Source organism: Triticum urartu, chromosome 5A (assembly GCF_056163025.1).
Source record: "Triticum urartu cultivar PI428250 chromosome 5A, HENAU_Tu73, whole genome shotgun sequence".
NCBI classification, from domain to species: domain Eukaryota; kingdom Viridiplantae; phylum Streptophyta; class Magnoliopsida; order Poales; family Poaceae; genus Triticum; species Triticum urartu.
In genome coordinates this window covers 546700649-546726282 of record NC_141877.1, presented here as the reverse complement: position 1 = coordinate 546726282, position 25634 = coordinate 546700649, and the positions used below count along the sequence as shown (strand labels likewise).

General features: G+C 45.6%; 1 protein-coding gene across 1 annotated transcript; it reads right to left on the bottom strand.

The window, feature by feature from the left end:
* Positions 1-20833: 20833 nt before the first annotated feature.
* Positions 20834-22911, bottom strand: LOC147972725 (wall-associated receptor kinase 5-like). Its single transcript, XM_087521650.1, has 2 exons — positions 22329-22911; positions 20834-22213 (listed from the first exon to the last, which is right to left on the bottom strand). The coding sequence occupies exons 1-2, from the start codon at positions 22543-22545 to the stop codon at positions 21030-21032; spliced, it is 1401 nt and encodes a 466-aa protein (XP_087377776.1). The 5' UTR covers positions 22546-22911; the 3' UTR covers positions 20834-21029.
* Between the last annotated feature and the right edge of the window lie 2723 nt (positions 22912-25634).

Below are 25634 nucleotides of genomic sequence, written 5' to 3'. Positions count from 1 at the left end.
TTTGTCAGATATTTGCACTAAAGTTATTAATAATGTTTGCCACAATAATGAGTCTGATATTTGGCATTCATGACTTTGTCACATTAACTTTGGTTGCATGATGCGGCTAGCCAATATGAATTTAATTCTGAAAATCTCTACTGTCAAAGGCTCCAAGTGACAAGTATGTGTGCAAGCTAAGCAACCTCGCAAGTCCCATAAGACTGCAGAGGCAAGAGACTTGGCGCCACTAGAGCTCATACATTCTGATCTTTGTGAGATGAATGGCGTGTTGACAAAATGTGGAAAGAGATACTTCATGACGTTTATTGATGACTCCACTAGATATTGTTACGTGTATCATCTGAAATCAAAAGATGAGGCTTTAACTTTCTTCAAAAACTAAAAGGCTGAAGCAAATAACCAACTTGATCGAAAAATTAAACGGCTTAGGTCTGATCGTGGTGGAGAGTATTTTTCCAATGAATTTGATTTGTTTTGTGCGGAACATGGTATAATCCATGAGAGGACGCCTCCCTACTCACCCCAGTCAAATGGGGTAGCCGAAAGAAAGAACCGAACTCTAACTGATATGGTTAACACCATGTTAGACACTTTGGGTCTCTCCAAGGAATGGTGGGGGCGCTAATGAGTGCGTGTCATGTCCTAAACCGAGTTCCCACAAAGCATAAGACCATGACTCCATTTGAGGAATGGGAAAGGAAAAGATTGAAACTCTCTTACCTACGTACTTGTGGTTGTTTGGCGAAAGTCAATATACCAATTCCCAAGAAGCGCAAGCTTGAACCAAAAACCATGGATTTTGTTCTTCTGGGCTATGCTTTTCATAGCGTTGGCTATAGATTTTTGATAATAAAATCTGAGGTATCCGACATGCATGTTGGTACGATTATGGAGTCGAATGATGCGACTTTCTTTGAGGACATATTTCCTATGAAGGATATGTCGAGTTCATCATACCAGGAGATACCTACTCCATCTAGTGAGGAATTCGCTATAATTCCTGAACCCACCATTGCAATGGAACACGTTGAGAATCCTATTGAGGGTGACAACGGAACTCCTGTGAGGAGTAAGAGACAGAGGGCTGCAAAGTCCTTTGGTGGTGATTTCATTGTGTACCTTGTGGATGACACACCCAGGACTATTTCAGAAGCCTATGCATCTCCTGATGCTGACTACTAGAAGGAAGCTGTTTGTAGTGAGATGGATTCCATCTTAGCTCATGGAACCTGGGAGATCACTGACCGTCCTTATGGGTGCAAACCTGTAGGATGTAAGTGGGTGTTCAAGAAGAAGCTTAGACCTAATGGTACGATCGAAAAGTACAAGCCACGGCTTGTGGCTAAGGGTTATACCCAGAAAAAAGGTGACGACTTCTTTGATACTTACTCACCCGTGGCTAGACTGACCACAATTTGGGTGCTACTATCACTGGCTGCCTTACATGGTCTTCTCGTTCATCAAATGGACGTTAAGACGGCTTTCCTCAATGGAGAGTTGAAGGAGGAAATTTACATGGATCAGTCAGATGGTTTTGTAGTACCTGGTCAGGAAGGAAAGGTGTGCAAATTATTGAAGTCTTTATATGGCCTTAAACAAGCTCCTAAGGAGTGGCATGAGAAGTTCGAAAGAACATTAACTGCTACCGGCTTTGTAGTAAATGATGGTGACAAGTGTGTTTACTATCGCCATGGTGGGGGTGAAGCAGTTTTGAGATGAAGGATCTAGGAGTGGCTGATGTTATCTTAAATATCAAGCTGTTGAGAGATGAGAATGGTGGGATCACACTGCTTCAGTCTCACTATGTGAAAAAGGTGTTGAGTTGTTTTGGGTATAGCGACTGCATGCCTTCTCCAACTCCATATGATGCTAGTGTGTTGCTTTGAAAGAATCGACGAATTGCTAGAGATCAACTGAGGTATTATCAGATTATTGGCTCGCTTATGTATTTGGCGAGTGCCACGAGGCCTAACATCTGTTTTGCTATGAGCAAGCTAAGTCGGTTTGTGTCAAAACCAGGAGATGAACATTGGCATGCGCTTGAGAGAGTTGTGCGCTATTTGAAAGGCACCGCGAGCTATGGGATTCACTACACCGGGTATCCAAGGGTACTGGAGGGTTATACTGACTCAAACTGGATATCTGATGCTGATGAGATTAAGGCCACAAGTGGTTGTGTTTTTACACTTGGTGGTGGCGCTGTTTCCTGGAAGTCTTGCAAGCAGACCATCTTAACGAGGTCAACTATGGAAGCAGAACTCACAACATTAGACACTGCCACTGTTGAAGCAGAGTGGCTTCGTGAGCTCTTGATGGACTTACCTATGGTTGAAAAACAAATACCCCTATCCTGATGAACTGTGATAATCAAACTGTAATCGTCAAGATAAATAATTCTAAGGACAATATGAAGTCCTCAAGGCATGTGAAGAGGAGACTAAAATCTATCAGAAAATCGAGGAACTCCGGAGTTATTACGTTGGATTATATCCAAACGTCGAAAAATTTGGCAGATCCCTTCACAAAGGTTCTATCACGTAATGTGATAGATAATGCATCGATGGAGATAGGTCTGAGACCCACCGCATGAGTTGTCCATAGTGGTAACCCACTCTATGTAATCGGAGATCCCGTGAAGTAGAAGTGAGAGACAAGTTGTTGGTTAGTTGGGAGGAGAGTATCCCTATATTAACTATCCCACTCCGTGAAGATACAATACTCTCTTGATCTGCATGGCAGGTTGATACTTATCTTAATGTGTTTCAAGTGGCTTATTCGGGTAAGCAGAGATGTTGTCCTGCAGAACATCTTCTGAGAAACACACATATATGAATTTGACTGTTAACATCGCAGTCTGTGAGAATTGGGTGTTCTCTAATAAATTCATGAAAATGCCCTGGAGTACGACGTATATGCTTCATCCGCGGGGAAGCCTTGCGGCAGCCCAGTATCGGTCAAGAATTTGTGTGAAACTAGTCTTGCAGAAAACTTGTAGTTTAAGGCATAGTCCACTATTCAAGTTGTGATTTAGTGCAGTATAAATCTCTAAGTGAAAGTTCAACTTCACAATCTCCACTAAGCATCGGTATGTAAACAATGTTTTGGAATCAAATGGTGAGATGTGCTAATGAGACTTTGTGGGAGATTGTTGAAATTTGTTAGTGGGCTTTTGGTTCCAAAACATTGTTTATATACCAATGAATTAATAGGTGAACTGTAGCATAATTTATTTTCCGCACCGGGGCCTTAAATTTCTGAAGACGGCCCTACTGGTGACGGACTAGCTGCGAGAGGATGTGCAGTGCGGGGCAAGCAGCGCTACGGGCGGAGCACTTCTCGGCGACGGATGGGATCAATCTTGCGCATTGTGGCTGCAACAACCAAGAGCATGAGGCTGCGGTGGCAAGCAGAGACTTCTCGTTCTACCAGGGATGGGATCTTGAGCAGCGTAGCAGCAACAACAGGTCAGCGACAAGCAGAAGCAGAGCAGTGCAATGGCGGCTGAAATTGGGACAGCTTGTGGGTGGTGGCGATGATTTGGCGGGAAGCTCGGTTGGATTTGATGGCCACACATTTCCCGGCCAGATCAGGATGTATGCAACGCTCTCATTGTTTTGTACTTGGCTGATTAGTTTGCTGCTCTTCCGTAGATAGAACTTAAAAAAGGAAGTGTTGAATACCAATGAAATACGACTAAAATTGTAAATATTACAACTGAAAATGCAATCGAGTTAATGTGAAAATTTATATATATCCTACATGAAACATCACAATTTCTATCTAGCATCAGGGCCGGTCCGGAGATTTCGGGGGCCCGGGGCAGAGCTGGAACATGGGGCCCTTACTATGAATCTCACTTGGGACATTTACATCGGTTTACGTGAATATGTATATACCTATCTTAAGGATGCATATGCTTCTTACAGTATGACAAAAACAATCAAATAAGGCAGCAATGCATACCTTAGCAAGCTTCAACGCATCCTGTGCCTCCTTATTCATGTTTTTCTTGATATTTTTTTTTGCTTTTTGATGAAGAATTAAAACCATCTGGTACATATAATGAGGCCGGTGAGTCAAATTTCATTAACTATATGAGAAAATCATTGAATAGGAAATTCAATAAATTCACTATATTACTTGCATGCAGATCCAAAAACATCATGACCACTTTGATCCTCAAGATCTAAGATAATTTTTTCTATGGAAAAGAATCATATGAATGCCTTTCAGATAATGCCTTTGCAGCATCGCAACAAAACGAAAGAATTGATTATCCAGTTAAGCAAACGAGTTCGACACAACTTAGTGGTTAATCCCACTTCAATAGACTCATCCCATGCTCCTAATTTTCATAATCAAACAACAGTACCATGGCTCTTATTTTTCGGATGCAAAGCGAAGATCCTCATAGTGACTACAGGTTTTTCAGTCGGGGGTAAGGAAAAGTATAAATCTCAAAATCCATATAACCCTACACGATTCGATCAAAAGGATGCCAGACGATCCTTACTAGAACCTGAAGGCAAGCCTACTGGTAGGGCGTGCTCCTCCTCCGTCGCTGCCCTTTGGGATCTGTCGGCGATGGCTTTGCGGCGATTGGGGAATAGACGGCGTTCTACGCTGGGAGGGTTTTAGGGAACGATCATCAGGTCGTCCGTGTGCAGGGCCAGGCCCAGTATATCCCGCTGCTCTACGAGGCCTGATGTCTGATCCAAGGAAACAGCAAAAGTTTCTCCATAAAAAAAGGCAACAGCAAAACATGTGTAGGAAAACGTACGTACTGCTGCTATGGCCTATCACAAACCTGCGTACCCTGGGAGGGGGCCCCTCGATTTTGGGGGCCCGGGGCGGCTGCCCCCCCTGCCCCTCCCCAGGGCCGGCCCTGTCTAGCATCAGATCCATCCCATTCCATCTCCTCAACTAAACACCAAGTTGAAACCATTCTATTCCTCAAGCGCCTCTACCAAACACAGAAATGGAACCGTTCCATTTCGGTTGAATGGAATCATATGTCATTCCACACTGCTTGGTTACTCAACTAAACACACCCTTAAAAGTTTTAGGCAATTCATACAGCACATTCATTCTAACTACTACTATATATCATGTCATTTTTTGCTTTTGGTTGACTTTGACCTTGATCGATTTATAGCCGTGACATCAACTAGCATTGCTAGCAAGAGAAATAATGTTCTACCATGCACGGGGCATCCTGTGCATGGTTAAGAGCATCTCCAACCGTTCGGGCCCCCAGGCACCTGAAATATCACTAGTAGAAAACAGGGCTTTGGTCCAGGCCGGGTCAGCCCATTAGTCCCGGTTCGTGAGTCCAGGGGGCCGGCCGGGCCACGTGGGCCATTGGTCCCGGTTCATCTGGACCTTTTGGTCCCGGTTGGTGGGACGAACCGGGACCAATGGGCCTCGCTCCTAGCCCACCACCATTGGTCCCGGTTGGTGGCTTGAACCGGGACCAAAGGCTCCCCTTTAGTCCCAGTTCATGCCACCAACCGGGACCAATGAGGTGCCTATATATACCCCCTCGCGTAAGAGCAGAGCACACTGCTCTGTTTTTTTCTGGCCGAGGGGGAGAGGGCTTGGTGGTGCTCTAGCTCACCTCCTATGCATACAAGGTGTTCGATGGAATGCCCGAGCCACACTACTTAAGCTTTCTCCACTCCAAGCTCGACCTCCAAGCTCCATTTTCCTCAATATTTGTCTAGATTTAGCGTTCTGTCACGCCCCGTCCCCGTCTTCACCGCCGTCGATCACCCGCGCCGAGCTCATCGCCGGAACCACCGTGGTGAGCCTCTTGTTCTTATCTTCTTTCTGAAAGGAAAAATATTCTTACTTGTATGTTTACATAGATACTTGTATTATTTTCTTACTTTTATTATTGCATCTTATATAGTGCGATGGTTTTGGTATCCGCCCCCGTCGGCCCTCGTCCTGTCTATGATTCGGATGTGGTATATATATTATCTTTATAACTATTGGTTCATTTATTGTTTATCAAAATTATGTCGACCAACGTCACATAGATTTTATTTATGTAGGATGTATGTGAATCGGAAATGCCAACCGACCCTATTATCGAGAGGTTAAATTTAGTTGAAGAAGAAAACAATTTGTTGAAGGAAAAAATAAAAAAAAATTGAGGAGGAGAAGATGATAGTAGAGTTGCATGTTGCGGATGTCGTCGATGATCACAAGATCAAGATGGATGCAATGCGCTTGAAGATTAGAAAGATTAGAAAATATGTCATTCATACCGAGGCTTGGTATCATTATGCCGTTGGATCAATTGTTACCTTGGTTGCGATTTTGATCGCATTTGTTTTCGCATTGAAATGTTTTACATAGTTTCAATGTATGGTTTAATTAATTAGATGCTCTGGAGAGCTACATGTTGTTAGATGAGAACTATGTATGCACTTTGGTTTTAATGTGATGATGAACTTCTATTAATTTGGACACTTAATTATATATAATGCACGCAGATGAACCGGCAATGGATGTACGGTGACAGACACACCTCCGAGTACATTAAGGGTGTGCATGAGTTTCTCGATGCGGCTGAGGCAAACAAGCAGAATGGTTTTATGTGTTGTCCATGCACTGAATGTGGGAATACGAGGTCTTACTCTAACCGGAAAATCCTTCACTCCCACCTGCTTTACAAGGGTTTCATACCACACTATAATGTTTGGACGAGGCACGGAGAAATAAGGGTTATGATGGAAGACGGCGAAGAAGAAGAAGCTTCCAAAGGATAACGAATTGCCCGACAGTACATACGCAGCAAAGAAGGTCGTATGCCCTCTAGGATTGGAGGTGGAGAAGATACATGCATGCCCTAATGAATGCATCCTCTACCACGGTGCATACAAGGATCTGAACGCATGCCCGGTATGCGGTGCATTGCGGTATAAGATCAGACGAGATGACCCTGGTGATGTTGACGGCGAGCCCCCCAGGAAGAGGGTTCCTGCGAAGGTGACGTGGTATGCTCCTATAATACCACGGTTGAAACGTATGTTCAGAAACGAAGAGCATGCCAAGTTGATGTGATGGCACAGTGAGAACTGAAAGAAAGATGGGAAGTTGAGAGCACCCGCTGACGGGTCGCAGTGGAGAAAAATCGAGAGAAAGTACTGGGATGAGTTTGCAAAGGACCCAAGGAATGTATGGTTTGCTTTAAGCGCAGATGGCATTAATCCTTTCGGGGAGCAGAGCAGCAAGCACAGCACCTGGCCCGTGACTCTATGTATGTATAACCTTCCTCCTTGGATGTGCATGAAGCGGAAGTTCATTATGATGCCAGTTCTTATCCAAGGCCCTAAGCAACCCGGCAACGACATTGATGTGTACCTAAGGTCATTAGTTGAAGAACTTTTACAGCTGTGGAGTGGAAACGATGTACGTACGTGGGATGAGCACAGACAGGAGGAATTTAACCTAAAGGCGTTGCTGTTCATGACCATCAACGATTGACCCGCTCTCAGTAACCTTTCAGGACAGACAAACAAAGGATACCATGCATGCACGCACTGTTTAGATGACACTAAAAGTATATACCTGGACAAATGCAGGAAGAATGTGTACCTGGGCCATCATCGATTTCTTCCGACCAACCATCAATGTCGAAAGAAAGGCAAGCATTTCAAAGGCAAGGCAGATCACCGGAAGAAGCCCGCCATGCGTACCGGTGATCACGTACTTGCTATGGTCAATGATTTACACGTAATCTTTGGAAAGGGTCCCGGTGAACTAGCTGTTCCGAATGACGCTGAGGGACACGCACCCATGTGGAAGAAGAAATCTATATTTTGGGACCTACCCTACTGGAAAGACCTAGAGGTCCGCTCTTCAATCGACGTGATGCACGTGACGAAGAACCTTTGCGTGAACCTGCTAGGCTTCTTGGGCGTGTATGGGAAGACAAAAGATACACCTGAGGCACGGGAGGACCTGCAACGTTTGCACGAAAAAGACGGCATGCCTCCGAAGCAGTATAAAGGTCCTGACGGCTACGCTCTTACGAAAGAAGAGAAAGAAATCTTCTTTGAATGCCTGCTCAGTATGAAGGTCACGACTGGCTTCTCGTCGAATATAAAGGGAATAATAAATATGCCAGAGAAAAAGTTTCAGAACCTAAAGTCTCATGACTGCCACGTGATTATGACGCAACTGCTTCCGGTTGCATTGAGGGGGCTTCTACCGGAAAACGTCCGATTAGCCATTGTGAAGCTATGTGCATTCCTCAATGCAATCTCTAAGAAGGTGATCGATCCAGAAATCGTACCAAGGCTAAGGAGTGATGTGGCGCAATGTCTTGTCAGTTCCGAGTTGGTGTTCCCACCATCCTTCTTCAATATCATGACGCACTTCCTAGTTCATCTAGTCGACGAGATTGTCATCCTGGGGCCCGTATTTCTACACAATATGTTCCCCTTTGAGAGGTTCATGGGAGTCCTAAAGAAATATGTCCGTAACGGCGCTAGGCCAGAAGGAAGCATCTCCATGGGCCATCAAACAAAGGATGTCATTGGGTTTTGTGTTGACTTCATTCCTGGCCTTAAGAAGATAGGTCTCCCTAAATCGCGGTATGAGGGGAGACTGATTGGAAAAGGCACTATTGGAAGAGAGTCAATAATATGCAGGGACGGATATTCTTGGTCTCAAGCACACTACACAGTTCTACCGAACTCTACCTTGGTGACCCCGTATGTCGATGAACACAAGAACAGTCTGCGCTCCAAACACCCGGAGCAGTGTGACGACTGGATTACATGTGAACACATCAGGACTTTCAGCAGTTGGTTGGAAACACGTCTCAGAGGTGACAACACTGTTTGTGATGAGTTGTACTTGTTGTCCAGGGGACCATCTTTGACTGTATTGACTTACAAAGGATACGAGATAAATGGGAATACATTTTACACGATCGCCCAAGATCAAAAGAGCACCAATCAAAACAGCGGTGTCCGCTTTGATGTAGCAACCGAGAGCGGAAAGGACACATATTATGGTTACATAGTGGACATATGGGAATTTGACTACAGACATGATTTTAAGGTCCCTTTGTTTAAGTGCAAATGGGTCAATCTGTCAGGCGGCGGGGTACAGGTAGACCCACAGTATGGAATGACAACAGTGGATCTGAAAAATCTTGGGTACACTGATGAACCGTTCGTCCTAGCCAATGATGTGACACAGGTTATCTATGTGAAGGACATGTCTACCAAATCGAGAAAAAGAAAAGATAAGGAAGCGAATACATCATACGATGAGCCAAAGCGCCACATAGTTCTTTCAGGAAAAAGGGACATCCTGGGAGTGGACGGCAAGACAGACATGTCTGAAGATTATGAAAAGTTTCATGAAATTCCTTCCTTCAATGTCAAGGCTGACCCAAGCATCCTGATAAACGATGAAGATTATCCATGGTTACGGCGCAATAAGCAAATGACACAAGCGAAGAAAAAGTGAATACTTTCTCTCGCAACTATTATGATGATACCATGCCAACTTTGTAACACACGAGTATGCTATGCCAACTTTTTCAGAGTTCATTTGAAAACTATGAATTTAGGTCAAATTTTCTCTATAGGTGCATCTATGTTCATTTTTTAGTAAAGTTAATCACAAACTTGTGATTCACACAGATTTCAAAGAAATTCAAATTTTAACTATTCAAATTTGAAAACTAATGGCACTAATAGAAAGTTTATAATTTTTCTAAAACTAATGCAATAACAGAAAGTTTATAATTTTGCTGACCTAAAAGCAAAAAGAAATAAAAAATAAAACAAAAAACAAAAGAAAAAAAATAATGTAGAAAACAAAACAAAAAATATGGAAAACAAAAAAATAGCAACAATAAGTATTTTTTGTAAATAGAAACAAAATAAAATAAATAAAGCAACAAAAAAACTAAAAAAACTAAAAAAGTGTTTTCAAATTTGAAAACTAATGGCACTAACAGAAAGTTTATAATTTTTCTAAAACTAAAAGCAAAAAGAATAAAAAAATAAAGCAAAAAAACAAAAGAAAATAAATAATGCAGAAAACAAAACAAAACTGGAAAAAATAGCAACAATAAGTATTTTGTTGTAAGTAGAAACAAAATAAAATAAATAAAGCAACAAAGAAAACAAAAAAACTAAAAAAATGTTTTCAAATTTGAAAACTAATGGCACTAACAGAAAGTTCATAATTTTTTTGAAACTAAAAGCAAAAAAGAATTAAAATATAAAGAAAAAAAACAAAAGAAAATAAATAATTCAGAAAACAAAACAAAAAAATGGAAAAAATAGCAACAATAAGTATTTTGTTGTAAGTAGAAACAAAATAAAATAAATAAAGCAACAAAGGAAAAAAAAAGTGCCACCTACTGGGCCCCCACGGCCTGAATACGACTAGAAACCCTACCATGGGCCAGGATTCAGGCCCGCAGGAGGCCCAGTAGGCCCAGATTTTTTTATTAGAAAAGTTTTATCTATATATGTTCTCTGATTTAGTACATTTTAGGTTAGTTTTATTTCAAAAAAAGTTTTATATATTTAGGAAGAAGGAATAGAAGGAAGAAGAAGGAAGAAAATGTTTTATATATGAGGGTCGAGAGGGGGTCGAGAGGGGGTCGTCGAACATGAGAGGAAGAAAAGGATAAAAAAGAAGAGGAAGAAGAAAAAAAAAGAGGAGAAGAAAGAATAGAGGAGTTCTTCTCCTCTCTTTTTTCTTCTTCTTCCTCTTTTTTTATCGGGAACGAGGGTCGAGAGGGGGTCGACGGTCGCCGAGGGGTCGAGGGCCGAGAGGGGGTCTAGGGTCGTCGAACATGAGAGGAAGAAGAGGATTAAAAAAGAGGAAGAAGAAAAAAAAGAGGAGAAGAAAGAATAGAGGAGAAGAAGTCGTCGAGGGTCGCCGAACATGAGAGGAAGAAAAGGATAAAAAAGAAGAGGAAAAAGAAAAAAAAAGAGAAGAAAGAATAGAGGAGTTCTTCTCCTCTTTTTTTTCTTCTTCTTCCTCTTTTTTTATCGGGAACGAGGGTCGCCGAGGGGTCGAGGGTCGAGAGGGGGTCGATGGTCGCCGAGGGGTCGAGGGCCGAGAGGGGGTCTAGGGTCGTCGAACATGAGAGGAAGAAGAGGATTAAAAAAGAGGAAGAAGAAAAAAAAGAGGAGAAGAAAGAATAGAGGAGAGGTCGTCGAGGGTCGCCGAGCGGTAGAGGAAACCCTAAATAGCAAGTGTCGTTCGTGTGAGATACATGTGACCGTCGGTGTCGGACAGTACATCCACGTCCCACAAGTGACGCGGGCTTCGATGCCCACGTCACTTGTGGGACGTGGATATAGTGTCTGACACCGACGGCCACATGTATCTCACACCCACGATACTTGCTATTTAGGGTTTCCTCTACCGTACGGCGACCCTCGACAACCCTCGTTTCCGATAAAAAAAGAGGAAGAAGCAGAAAAAAAGAGGAGAAGAAAGATTTCTTCTTCTCTTTTTTTTTCTTCTTCTTCCTCTTTATTTTATCGGGAATGAGGGTCGTCGAGGGTCAGGGTCGCCGAGCGGTAGAGGAAACCCTAAATAGCAAGTATCGTCGATGTGAGATACATGTGGCCGTCGGTGTCGGACACTACATCCACGTCCCACAAGTGACGCGGGCTTCGACGCCCACGTCACTTGTGGGACGTGGATGTAGTGTCCGACACCGACGGCCACATGTATCTCACACCCACGATACTTGCTATTTAGGGTTTCCTCTACCGCTCGGTGACCCTCGACAACCCTCGTTCCCGATAAAAAAAAGAGGAAGAAGAAGAAAAAAGAGGAGAAGAAAGAATAGAGGAGTTTACTCCTCTATTCTTTCTTCTCCTCTTTTTTTTCTTCTTCCTCTTCTTTTTTTATCCTTGAAGCATTGTCGAGGCCACCCCAAACCCTAGAGAAGCAGCGTTGAGGCCACCCCAAACCCTAGAGAAGCAGCGTCGAGGCCACTAATTAATATTAGTTCTACATTTGCCACTAATATTTCCATCTGTCATGTTTGAATAATAATTGCCATGTTGTAAATATTTGTAGAAACTATGGACACGCCCGAGACGAAGTACAAGAAGAGTTGTTGGGGGACATAATCGCATGAGGAAGTGATGCCGTCTGCTTGTTGTTTCTCAACGACACCGATGGTCTGGAAGCAGCTGGCTATGATTATGATGGCTCCGGTGACCTAATGCCGGTGCAAGAAGGAGACCGTGAGGACGGCTCCGGTGACCCAATGCCGGTGCAAGAAGGAGGCCGTGATGACGTCTCCGGTGACCGAACCGAGTCCGGCCAGGTATATATATTAGTTAAGCTTCTGCTGACTAGCTAATTGATGCATTCATTGTTTTGGTATGTACACATATTAATTAAGTCTTTGTTCTCTTTTCTAGCCCTCCGGATCGAGCACAACTTCGGTAAAGAGACGAGGCCCGAAGAAAAAGTTGAGCACGGATGAAAAGTTTGAGATCATAGCAATCGTGCCCGACGGCCAACCAATTGAACCCCTCCGGACAAAGAGAGCATTTGTTGCTCAGTGCGGGGTTTTGGTTAGGGACAAGATCCCGATCAGCATCCAGCAATGGTTAAAGCCGGCTACATAAGTCCCTGAGGTGTCTTATGTCAATGATATGCAGAAAAATGATCTTTGGACTGAGCTGAAGTCAAATTTCACCCTACCGCAAGAGGATGATCCGGAGAAGCCAGTTAAAGAGCAATTAATCAAGTCTTTTGCTCTTAAGAGGATGGCAGAACTATTCAGGAGGTGGAAGAAAGAGTTGAATAAGTTTGTCGAAAATAAAGAGACACCAGAATTCAAGGGCAGATATGAGAAGATCAGAGATCGCTGGCCCGCATTTGTGGCCCACAAGACATCAGAAAAGAGTAAGAAGATGTCGGCGACAAACAAGAAAAATGTTGCAAAGAAGAAGCATCACCATCGCACGGGGTCAGGTGGCTACCTCGTAGCCCAGCCTAAGTGGGCCAAGACTGAGAATGATCTGGCTGATAAAGGGATCGAACAAGAGACAATTAACTGGCCAGACCGTTGCCGGACTTGGTTCTTCGGGACTGGCGGAACCTTGGACCCTGTATCAGGGAAGTGCATTTGGACGAACGATCAAATGGACATACCAGTCAAGAAGCTTCAGCAGTATATCGAAGCAGCGCAGCAAGGGACGTTCGTTCCAGACAGAGAGAACGACGAGCTCACAATGGCCCTCGGGAATCCTGAGCACCCTGGACGGACACGAGGCATGCCAGGCTCCATTCCGTGGAAGGTTGGGTTTCCGGACGCAGGCGGTTACAAATGCCAGGAGAGGAGGAAAAAATTGCAGCAGACCCAAATGCAGGCGCTGCAAGCAAGGGTACAAGCGATAGAGGAACAAGAAGCAAATCGCAGCAAAGGAAATGCCGAAGCTTCCCCCGAAGCTATCCCGCCATCTCAACGGAGAAGTAGCGTGGCTTCCACCGAGCTGCTTCAGTCGGAGCATGTCTTAACGGCTCCTGCCAGCTATCCCGTGGATGCTATCACGGAGTCTCAAAATTGCCAACTTATGACGCAATGGATTAATATGAAGGTCAAGGCGGCTGTTGGCTCTGTTTTTCCTACTGAACCCGGCGCAACTTTTCACTGCCGGCCGATTCCAGAAAGATATGCTAGGGTGATGGTGGATGAAATAACGGAGGGATTTGAGGACCTCTAGCTTGACCACCCTACCGGTGAAGGGGAGACTCGGCTGGGTTCTGCTCTGAAGACTCCATGCCTATGGTGGAAGGAGCTCATCAACCTTCCGAACTGGACGCCTCCGCCTCCTCCTCCGGCGAGTCAGGGCACTCCGCCTCCTCCACCGCCTCCTCCTCCGGCGAGTGACGATCAGGGCACTCGGCCGGCTCCTTCTCCGGCGCGTGGCGGCACTCCGCCTCCTTCTCCGCCTGCGCCGGCACGCCCGAGCAGCCAGCCTCCTCCTTCTCCGCCTCGTCAGCAAGGGCGGAAGAGACCTGCCGCCGCTCCGGCTGCTCCGGCGCGTCGTAGTCCTTCTCCTCCGCCTCGTAAGCAAGTAAAGAAGACAACCGCTCCGTCTGCTCTGTCGGCGTCTAGCAGTACAGCCAAAGGCGGGAGGACATACACATTCGGTCCTTCTCCGAAGACTCCAGAGAAGTTACCATACGAGAGGACCCCGGAGGAGAATGCCGAGATCGCGCGAGAAGAAGTGAGGAACTTCTTTGAAGGGGTGAAAGCAAAGAAACATCCACCTCCGGAGGAGAAGGTAGATCCGGTGAAAGCGAAGCGCACTCTGGCTGCCCTGACAAAACCACCCAAGTCTCCGCTGAAAGGAAACTATGAGCGCAGTACTGTCAGTGATCAAAGGCTAAAAGAACGACGAGCTGGGAAACAAATTGCACAGCTCGGCGAAGAAGCGAAGCAATCGTGCCCCCCGCTCAAGGTGCCTAGCGACATCATCGCTAATGATCCGAGGATGGTGCCCGATTATAGCAATATTGGAGATTACCTGCCCGATGATGTACATTATAATTTCACGGAGGTGCAGATACAAAGATATGAGTACGGGAAGCCTCTCGTCAAAGATGAAAGATCTCTATCAACGATGATGCGAAGATTGCATGATTGGTACTTGAAAATCTGCAGAGAGTCTGGGGGGAGGAGTACTTTGTATGTGAGAGTTAAAAAGGAGCATGACCTCGTTGGAATTGATCTTTTGCCTGTTCCATTTGAGGAGTTCTTTCAGTTTTTCAATCAATTGGCCCTCGATAAAGCAACGGTCACCTGCTACTGTCTGTAAGTAGTACTACTTCTGTCATTAAGCCTCTCTATATAGCTCGGCTCTTTCATTGCATGTATTTATAATTATCCTCACTATATTATGCAGATTGAAGATCGTCGAATTGAAGAAACGACAAATCGGTGATATTGGGTTCATTAACACAAATATCATAGATGCAACTCAGGTTAAATTTCATGCCGCAGATACCGAGGCCAACTTGCTATGATCGTTGGTAATAAATGAAAACAAAGATATAATACTCTTTCCTTACAACTTCAAGTGAGTGTTACTGTCTTGTGCGTATTCGGTTTCCCTTATATATTAGTCAAGGTTATAGTAATGTAATTGATGAGTTATACATGCGTGTGCAGTTTCCACTATATTCTCCTAGAGATTAAGCTTGAGCAGGGACTAGTAACTGTCTTAGACTCAAGACGAAAAGATCCCCAGGACTATGCAGACATGACTCAAATGCTCGAGAAGTTAGTTAAATCGATCATTATCCACCATATCAGCAACTTTGTTCATTTCCTGATATATCAAGTAATTGTTTTCTTTGTCTGGCAGGGTTTGGAAAAAATTCACCAAAAAAGCTCCGGGACTCCCGAAGAAGCTGCAATTTAGACACCCGAAAGTAAGTACTGTAGTAGCATGTTTCGCGCATCTCCTATTGATTCAAGCACTAGTTTCATCAATACCATTTTGCATTCTTGCTTATCAGTTTGATTGATCTCTATTTCTTGTAAAGTGGTTGTGGCAGAAACAAGGGAATGATTTCTGTGGATACTATGTTTGCGAGTCCATCCGCCACACGACCTGTGAGCGGGGCTACTCTGACGAACAATATGAAGTGCGTAAATAACAACATTCACAATTTTATTTTATTACCATCATTTGTGCTGAGTTTCATTCATTCATATATATATATATATGTGTGTGTGTGTGTGTGTATTGACCCCCTTCTTCAAATTAGATGTTTCGGAAGCGGGGTGAACTCCTAGCACCAGCTCGCATGCGAGAATTCAAGAGGAATTGGCGGCATTCTTTCTTGACCACGTGATCGCTGAAGACGGAGAATACTATGTGGACCATGAGTCCGTATGTTAGGAGATTATATTTGTAAGAGATAATTATTGTATATATGTAGCCGGTAGTGTCGGATAGATATACGAGAACTTGTTGTTCGACCAATCTCTCGGAGAAGAAGAGGTGGTCGATATCACTTCTCTCTGTATGCATATATGTTTATGACGATCTTCTGTTTCCTTCGTTTGCTTACTAGCTAGCTAGCGTGTCTAGTCCTCTCTATACGTATGTATAGTACATAGCGTCGACCAAGCACGGACATAAGAGAGGACACTTCTCTCTATTAATTATAGCTAGCTAACACAATATATGAAACACCTAAATTAACCCCCCAAAACCCCCAAACCCCCCCCCCCTTCAAAAAAAACAAAAACCCCAGCCACAGAAATGCTGACGCATGGATGCCTATTGGTCCCGGTTGGTGCCACCAACCGGGACCAAAGGCCCTCCTGCCTGGACTCCGCGCACAGGCCACGTGGAGGCCCATCTGTCCCGGTTCTAGATTGAACCGGGACTAAAGAAACAGGGCATTAGTACTGACCCTTTAGTCCCGGTTCAGGAACCGGGACAAAAGGCCCTTACGAACCGGGACAACAGGCCCTTTTTCTACTAGTGTATCGCCACCTGAGGACGCACGGGCGATATTTTAGGCATGGGGGCCGTCAGATTCCCAACCGCGCCGCCCGAAGTCGAACCCAGACGCCGTCCTTTTGAAAAGTAAACTCGGCCAAAATCGGCCAAACACGACAAAATTCGGCCAAATTCGACACATATGAGGTGATTTCATTGATATTTTTACATAAAAACTTTAGAACATAACTCAAAACTAAAAACATAATTAGAAACTACTACGCCGCCTTCCGCCGCCCCTCCTACAGCCCAAAGAACGCGCCAAAGGCGCTGTAGTCGTCGCCGGCCTCCGTCTTCTCGGCGGAGGTACGTCATCGTCACCGTCCTCGAGGATGATGACGCCACCCACGTCGCGGCCGCGGCATCGGGCGGAGATCTCCTCGAGGGCACGACACCGGCGTTCCGTCTCCAGTTTGACGTAGTCCTCACACGCCCACTTGAGTGTGGCCTCGTCGGCGGCGGCGGCCAAGTCGTCATGCTCGCACTTCACGGCAGCCAGCCCCGGCTCCGTCTTCGGCTTAACGAGGCGGGAGAAAGAGGAGCCACAGCCGCCCTCGTTCATGACGAGGGCGCCGCCGCGGGTGCGCCACCCTAGCGGCGTCTCCACGGGCTCGGCCTTGACGCTGGCGAGCGCCGACGATATGTATGAGTGGGAGTGGGAGGAGGAGGACGACCCACCCCCATGCGCCGCGGCAACCAAATGTCGTCGCCGCTCCGGCGAGGGACAGGCACCGGGGTCGCCGGGTACTTGAGCGGCGGCTGGTTGCCGCCTTCGAGGTGCTCGAGGACGAAGTGCAGCGTCCACCCGGGGACGCCCCACTACAGGCGGCGGCCGTCGGCATTGTGGCGCCCCCTCACCAGCGCGCTGTTGGTGGAGGCGAGCTGCTCCTCGTGGCGGCGTTGGAAGTACGCCGCCCAGCTGGCATGGTTGCCGGTGGCCTACTCCGGGCGGCTGCGAACCTCCTCCGGCAGGGAGGCCCGGATGTGCTCGATCTCATCATGGAAGTAGGCGGGATGGTCGACGTCGGGCTGCGGAGGGACTGGGACGCCCCCGGCGCTGAGCCTCCACCGCCCTGGAGTGCGCATGTCAGGCGGCGCCGGGTAGTTGGCCTGGTGGAGGAGGTGCGCCTCCCACTTGTGCAGGGTAAGGCGGCCGAAGCCGTTGGCCGCCGCACCATCGCTGGGGAAACGCTCACCCATCGATGGCTGGTGTCGGGGAGAGAGAGGTGGGATGGGGCGGCGACGACGAGAGAGGGACAATGGGCGAGAGTGCGTCTACCAGTGAGGAGGGGGTGGCTTTTTATATCCGTCGGGGGGTAGTAGACGTATGTGTATGCGTGGCGAGAGATGGATGGCCCGTCGCCGGGCCTTCGCTGCGCCGCCCGTGGGGAATCAATGGAAGGCTGACCGGCGGCAGCCTTGCCATTGATTCCCCGCGGGAAACAGGGCGCGAGGAAGACGAGACGCGGCTGGTCACTGACTCAGCGGGCCCGCCGTTCTTTCGCGCCAAAAACGCTTCCACCGGTGCCCCCGGGCGCCTTACAGTGCGCCGGGTCGTCCTGAGTCCGCCGGCGCCAATTTCGGCCCTAACAGGAGAAATTTGGACTTTTGGGGACGCGACTGGGCTAATTTTTAGACGCCGACGATAAAAAAATGTCTTGGGAGGCCTGTTGGGGGGGAGGGGGGGGGCGAGTGGAGATACTCTAGGCCATCCATTTCTTGGAGGTTCAGACACATGCAGGCCCGTTGTATTTCATGCATGTTGCTTATTCAATTGAATTTTATTGCCCCTTATTCCACCAATCTTGTCACATCAATCATTTACTATCTTCATCGACAGTATCTTTACCAGAGATTGCACAGATGCTATGCTCCGTCCATTGTATCGTCATGCTGCACTCACATGTTTTTTTCACAATGTTTGCAAGTTAGAAATAAATTTATCTTATAAACCAAAATTTCAATTGAAGCTTCATTTGCATATTTGTGCTTCTAGTGACGAGGGCTTTCAAACAAGGCCATCCTCGTGTATACTAGAAGGGTTGGGCGCGCTATGCTGCGCTGTTGAATTTGTTGGGATTCTTAAATTTCTTTACTCACTCTATTTTAAAATATATGGTGTATTACTTTTTTGAAAAGTCAAACCTCTTTAAGTTTGATCAAATTTGTAGAGAAATTTATCAAAATTCATAATATCAAACAGGTGTTATTTGATTCATCATGAAATGAATTTTCATATATTTTGTTTAATATTGTGGATGTCGATATTTTTGGCTCTGAACTTGGACAAAATTAAAGAAACTTGGCTTTCCAGAAAATAATAACCCTTATATTTTGAAACTGATGGAGTATTTAGTTTGACCGTTAGAAGAGATGATGGAGTGTGTTTTATGTTTATTTATAATGTGGTTATTTGGTGGGCCTTTTGCGCTGCGATCCTGTGTTATCCGCTAATCAACCCATATTTATGTGGGGATATTTTTTTATCGTTGGTTGCATGTACTATATTCATGTTATAGTATCACATGATGGCGCTTTTTCCTGGGTAATAGGAGTTGGCGAGGAGTTGATACATGTTTTATAGGCCGGTTACTACTGATTAATTTGAAAAATTGTTGACCGATCAAAATCATAAACCGGATCTAGAATTGAATACCTCAATCGAATGAATGAGCACTAAAATTAGGGAACATAGAGAACTAAAGTAATTAAATGGGAGAGCTCCTTGGGATATTGTTGACCCGGTCAAAATCAGGTGAAGCAATTCTAAATTGAAGCCTCAATTAATTATGAAGATTTAAAAATTAGGAAGCATAATATATTTTATAAAAAATTAAATGAGAGAGTTTTGAGAAATTGTTGACCCGATCAAAATTGGGTGACCAAATTCCAATTGAAGACCTTAATTGATTGTGAGGCCTCCAATTCTAGTAAGCTTAGTGATATAGGTCCATTGTGTCGTCATGCTGCACTCACATGTTTTTTTCACTATGTTTGCAAGTTAGACATAAATTTATCTTATAAATGAAAATTTCAACTGAAGCTTCATTTGCATATTTGTGCTTCTAGTGACGAGGGCTTTCAAACAAGGTCATCCTCGTGTATACTAGAAGGGTTGGCGTGCTTTACTGCGCCGTTGAATTTTTTGGGATTCTTAAATTTCTTTACTCACTCTATTTCAAAAAATATGGTGTATTGCTTTTTTGAAAAGTTAAACCTCTTTAAGTTTGATCAAATTTGTAGAGAAATATATCAAAATTCATATATCAAACTGGTGTTATTCGATTTATCATGAAATGAATTTTCATATTATTTTTGTTTAATATTGTGGATGACGATATTTTTGGCTCTGAACTTGGTTAACATTAAAGAAAATTGACTTTCCAAAAAAATAATAACCCTTATATTTTGAAACTGATGGAGTATTTAGTTTGACTAGTGGGGGAGATGATGGAGTGTGTTTTATGTTGATTTATAATGTGGTTATTTGGTGGGCCTTTTGCGGTGCGATTCTGTGTTAGCCGCTAATCAACCCATATTTATGTGGGGATGTTTTTTCATCATTGGTTGCATGTACTATATTCGTGGTATATTATCACATGGTAGCGCTTTTTTCTGGGTGATAGGAGTTGGCGAGGAGTTGATACATGTTTTATAGGCCGGTTACTACTGATTGATTTGAAAAATCGTTGACCGATCAAAATCATAAACCAAATCCAGAATTGAATACCTCAGTCGAATGAATGAGCTTTAAAATTACGGAACATAGAGAACTAAAATAATTAAATGAGAGAGCTTTTTGAGATATTGTTGATCCGGTCAAAATCGAGTGAACCAATTCTAAATTGAAGCCTCAGTTAATTATGAAAATTAAAAATAGGAAGCATAATATATTGTATAAAATATTAAATGAGAGAGTTTTGAGAAATTGTTGACCCGATCAAAATTGGCTGACCAAATTCCAATTGAAGACCATAATTGACTGTGATGCCTTCAATTCTAGGGAGCTTGGTGATATAGTATATAGATCAGTCGATGTGAGTATATGCAAGTGTGTGCTACTGCTTACTCTTGGCCTCTTGCTACCACTTGATAGAGAATCCTAATTAAGAAACTCAGATCTATCTATCCAATCACAAGGTGCATGCATCGACTTTACTATGCAAGTCCCGCGTCCTCTCTCTTTTGGGCCTGTAATATTGCCACCCCAATCAAGGGCATAGGACAACGACAATCGGTTAGCATAGACTAGTCACAACTTGCAGACAAGCAGTTAACTGACCCGATCAACGTCCCTTGATTAACAGCCAAATGGCCGGGCCTTATCGATCCTATTATTACTTTTTTCTTGCATTCATCGTACTATTATTCCTACTTGTCTTCTTTGCTGTATACAAGCCTCACTATTTCCTTACATGAAAAAGAAAAAAAATACATAAAGCATACAAGCCATTTGATCCATGTGCATATCACACAGGAACACAGTCACTACCTCGGGTATCTTGATGACAACAAATATTCTTCTTCCTGGCTATATTGTCTGCTCACCTCCTCCGTTTTTCCACCCTCGATCATTGCATAACTTGGTGCATCCATATCAGACATCACGACATTTCCATGGGGTACTCGAAGGTTCTCCAGTGTCATCTCCACTTGCCTCATGGTTGGCCGTTGGCCCCCTTCCATCCTCACGCATGCCGCTGCCAATAGGGCTACCTCTTCAACCATCTTGCCTCCTTCCTGCACAACCTGAGGATCTAACAAACTGGCAAGGTCGCCTGTTGCGAGCAAGGCGGTGAAATATGCAACCAGGCTTTTCTCCTCAGACGATCGATATGAGCATGGTTTTTTCCTCGTTAGCAGCTCCATGAGGAGAACGCCAAAGCTATAAACATCACTCTTCTCAGTGAGTTGTCCGAAGTAGTAGTACATGGGGTCTAGATACCCAAATGTCCCTTGGATGGCAGTTGCGTCCCCTGTTTGATCGATTGGAATGCACCTCGAAGCTCCAAAGTCTGACACCTTTGCTATGAGAGTGCCATCTAATAGGATGTTCTGAGATTTGATGTCCCTGTGGACTATAGGGATTGACACGGCTGAGTGAAGGTACGTGAAAGCTCTCGCAGTCTCCGTGGCAATTCTCAGGCGCTCCACCCATGGCAATGATGCTTCAGGCTCTTCCACATGAAGATGGTCATAAAGAGTCCCATTGGAGATGAACTCATACACCAACAACGGCACCTCCGTCTCGAGGCAGCACCCGAAGAGCTTCACCACGTTCCGATGGTTGATCTGCGAGAGGATGGCTACCTCATTGATGAACTCGTCGATCTCCCTCTGAACCACGACCTTGGACTTCTTGATCGCCACGACGTGCAGGTCTGACATGATCCCTTTGTACACGGTGCCGTGCCCTCCTCCGCCGATCTCGCGAGCTTTGTCAAAGTTATTGGTGGCCTTCTCCAGCTCCACCAAGGGGATGATCATCCTCTCAGCGATGTCTGCCTTTTGCGACACCAATTGCTGCAGCAGATGCCCCCTGTTTTGCCTGAAAAATTTCTTCTTCAGTACTTTTGCCCTCTGCTGCTTCAGCTTCCGGGTCACAAAAAAGACACCAAGTATCAGGAGTAGAAGGCCAGCACCACAGCCGATTCCTATGCCGACACCCAGACCTGAAAACGTGAGAGAAAATGCGTCATGGTTCAGAGCAAGAACCAATGCAATTCCTGTCTCCCTGACGTGCAAGCTCACATATGTACCATCATCAGTGGTGTTATACATGCTCACCTAGAGATGATTTCACGCAGCCATCTTTGATCTGGGGGTTGCCACGGGAGCCCGGCGGGCACCGGCACTGGTACGCTCCAAGCGTGTTGGCGCAGATGCCGAAGCACATGAACTTGTCGGGCATCCGCCGGCGCCGGCGAGGTATGGGTTGCCCTCGTAGCCCTCCTCGCAATGGCACACGTAGCCAGTGCGGTAGTTGTTGGTGACGTTGAGGCATGCGCTGCGGCTGCTCCGGCACACGCTCCTCGCCGCCTCCTGTGGGCAGCCCGTCGCTGTATCCTGGGGTTGCAGGAGCCGCTTGGACTCCATCACCCACTCCAGCACCACGGAGATCGCCGTCGTGCTGGAGGAGCCCTGGAGCGACTTGTTGAGCAGCCCGGCGGAGTTGCCCTCGAACCAGCCAGTCTCGGCGATGCGCACCGCGATAGGCAGCTGGAGGTCCATCTCCTGGTTCAGGTCCAGCCCCGCGAGCTGCACGCTGTAGGAAAGGCGGCCGATGGGGATGGGCGTCTCGCAGCAGCCCACGCCGGCGCACGCGGTGACCTCCTCCGGGGAGATCGTGCTCAGAAACGTGTCGGTGACGGGGCAGAAGGCGGAGCAACCGACGATGACGTTGCCGCCTTCCCCGAGCAGCGTGGCCTGCTGGTTGCACCCCGTGACCACCAACCGGTTGCGCGTCCCCGACACCACGAACGGGCCGGCGAAGGCGTCGGCGCCGAGCCCGCCCCACTGGCCGGTGTACGCGAGCCTCGCGAGGCCAGTGCCGTTCCCGCTGCCTGTGAGCTTCCATATCTCATTCAAGGACAGTACCGTTGTACTATTTCATTGTATCGAGAAGATAATGCTAAGAATGTACTCCCTCCGTTCACAAATATAAGATGGTCTAAATTTATTTATTTTTCCGAAACAAAGGTATACATATACGTTTTACTGTATTTGTTCACTCATTTTAGTCCGCGTGTAGTCCATATTAAAAATATTCAAAAAAATCTTTTATATTTGTAAGTAGATTCGTGTCCAAGAGTTACATGACGTCTCTAGAGGTTACACGAAAAAAAATGAAAGAAGTTTTCTGACTCATGATGGTTGCTAGTCGGTCCACTCAAGGCGAAGATTATTTTTTAACAACCACCGGGGAGGGAGGGAGTGTCTCCACCTGAATATATTACTCAGGTGCATCAAGGATGAAATTACGATAGTGTGCTAGCGTGTGAGGACAAGTATTGTCCTCAAGACACAATAGCCATCTTTTGTACTCCCTTCGTTCCTAAATATGTCTTTTTAGACATTTTAAATGGACTACAACATACGGATGTATGTAGACATATTTTAGAGTGTAGATTCATTCATTTTGTTCCGTATATAGTCACTTGTTGGAATCTCTAAAAAGACTTATACTAAGAAACGGAGGGATTATATCATTTCGTAGAACGAGTAGTTCAAAGAGAAAAATCATTTACAAGATTTCTAATAGTGATCTTAGGAGTGTGATCCTCATTACAGAAGACCAAGAGTGTTCTGTGAGTCCCAAATCTTCCAAAGAATAGAGAGCGCCCCATGTCCAGGGAGGAGGAAGCCCATAGCGAAACGGAGGGAGTATATCATTTCATAGAACGAGTAGTCCAAAGAGAAAAATCATTTACAAGATTTCTAATAGTGATCTTAGGAGTGTGATCCTCATTACAGAAGACCAAGAGTGTTCCGTGAGTCCCAAATCTTCCAAAGAATAGAGAGTGCCCCATGTCCAGCGAGGAGGAAGCCCATAGCTGTAAAGTGCCCCAAACTTGCATGGTAGTCAAGCAATGCAAATGTCCTCTACCGACGCGTCGCATCTTGGGTGGAGGCTACTAGGAGCTATAGTCCTCCTGGTGAGGTTGTGCTTGGTGTTGAGGCTGTTTCTGAACAACAACCAACCAAATATGTACCTTGATAGGCACCTTAGAGGACCAAATTAGGTGGCCGGTGGGGTTCTTGACTTTTTCAGTAGTGAGAAGAGCATAGGTATTCCTAGGGGAGAAGTTCGCCCATGAAGCAGGACTGCCATCATTGTCGTCGTTAGGGCCAAAGTCCTACAACAAAGACAACACCTCATCGAGCTCTCTCAAAGCAACATTAGTAAGGAGAACCGATTTTTTTAAACTCGTCTCGAGGCAAGGTTGGTTGTGTAGTAGGTGATGCATCAATATGATTATAGTATCGTTGCACCCTTTAGGCCCGCCATCTTCCAAGCATGAAGCTCACTCATAGCAAGCTGGAAAGTCACACCCTATGATTTGGCTCAACTCTTAAAGATCCTTCTATCGCTCTCTTGCCAAATGGAACATCAAAGGAGGCAAATGGTGTTTTATCATTCACACAACTTTTGAACTAGCGGTCCACCCTTCACCCACAATGAAGGGATATGGTGTTGATGGTTAGAAGGGAAACAACAGGAAGATTAAAATTCACAGTAGCCATATACTAAATCAAGCACATGTACAAGCACTGAGCGAAGAGGTGGAGCATTGTCTCCGAGTGACAATGATAGAGAAGACAGATAGCGGTGTTAGGTCATCCCCAGCGATCAAGCATGTCATGGTTCTCGAAATAGGCTTTCATTCAACATTATATATAAAGTCCAAACAGTCGAACCGGTACAAGGTGATGAGAAAGTACCGAAACAAGTAGACCAAAACATAAAAATGAGATCTGACATAAAGTTGAGAATTCCCCAACTCGAATCATTAAAATATGAATCACGACACCTAACAAACGACGACCTAAACTACCGAGTAGGAGTGAACCACACTGCCTTGGATAACCACCGGACTCTTGCATCGAACACACCAAGCCATTGCCGGAGAGGGTAGTCGTATGCTCTCTCGCTCCGAGCCTTGGAGCACCAATCCTGCCTATGGATAGCGAGGACCGAGGATGGTGACTACAAGGGCATGTGTAAAGATAGGAGACCAACGAATCCACCCCATGCCAGAGTTGAATAAGCTTCATGCCAGGATCAAAGCAAGTCTGAAGACGTCTACATGCTGCAACACCATATGGCACATGAGTTCCTTGACAAATGCTCCCAACGACAGGCAAGGGATTTTATCTGGAACCCTGAAACGGAGAGGATACCCACAATGACACCCCCCCCTAAGAGGTAAGTGACACCCATAGGTATTATCGTCAGTGGCATAAGCACTAAACAATCACTCAGACCCTCACCTATGCCACCCGAGGTACCAAGGGCACCGATCCAACCCAAGGGGAAGGCCACCTAGCCAACATGAGGCCTCCAGGTCTTGGTCAGGGAGTCGCCACCACCGA

What these genes read in the sequence shown, in the direction of transcription:
- LOC147972725 (XM_087521650.1), bottom strand. Translation starts at nt 22,545, where the DNA reads ATGCCTCAACGTCACCAACAACTACCGCACTGGCTACGTGTGCCATTG. An exon ending in CTGCGTGAAATCATCTCTAG is followed by an intron (nt 22,214 to 22,328) that starts GTGAGCATGTAT and finishes TCACGTTTTCAG; the next exon opens with GTCTGGGTGTCGGCATAGGA.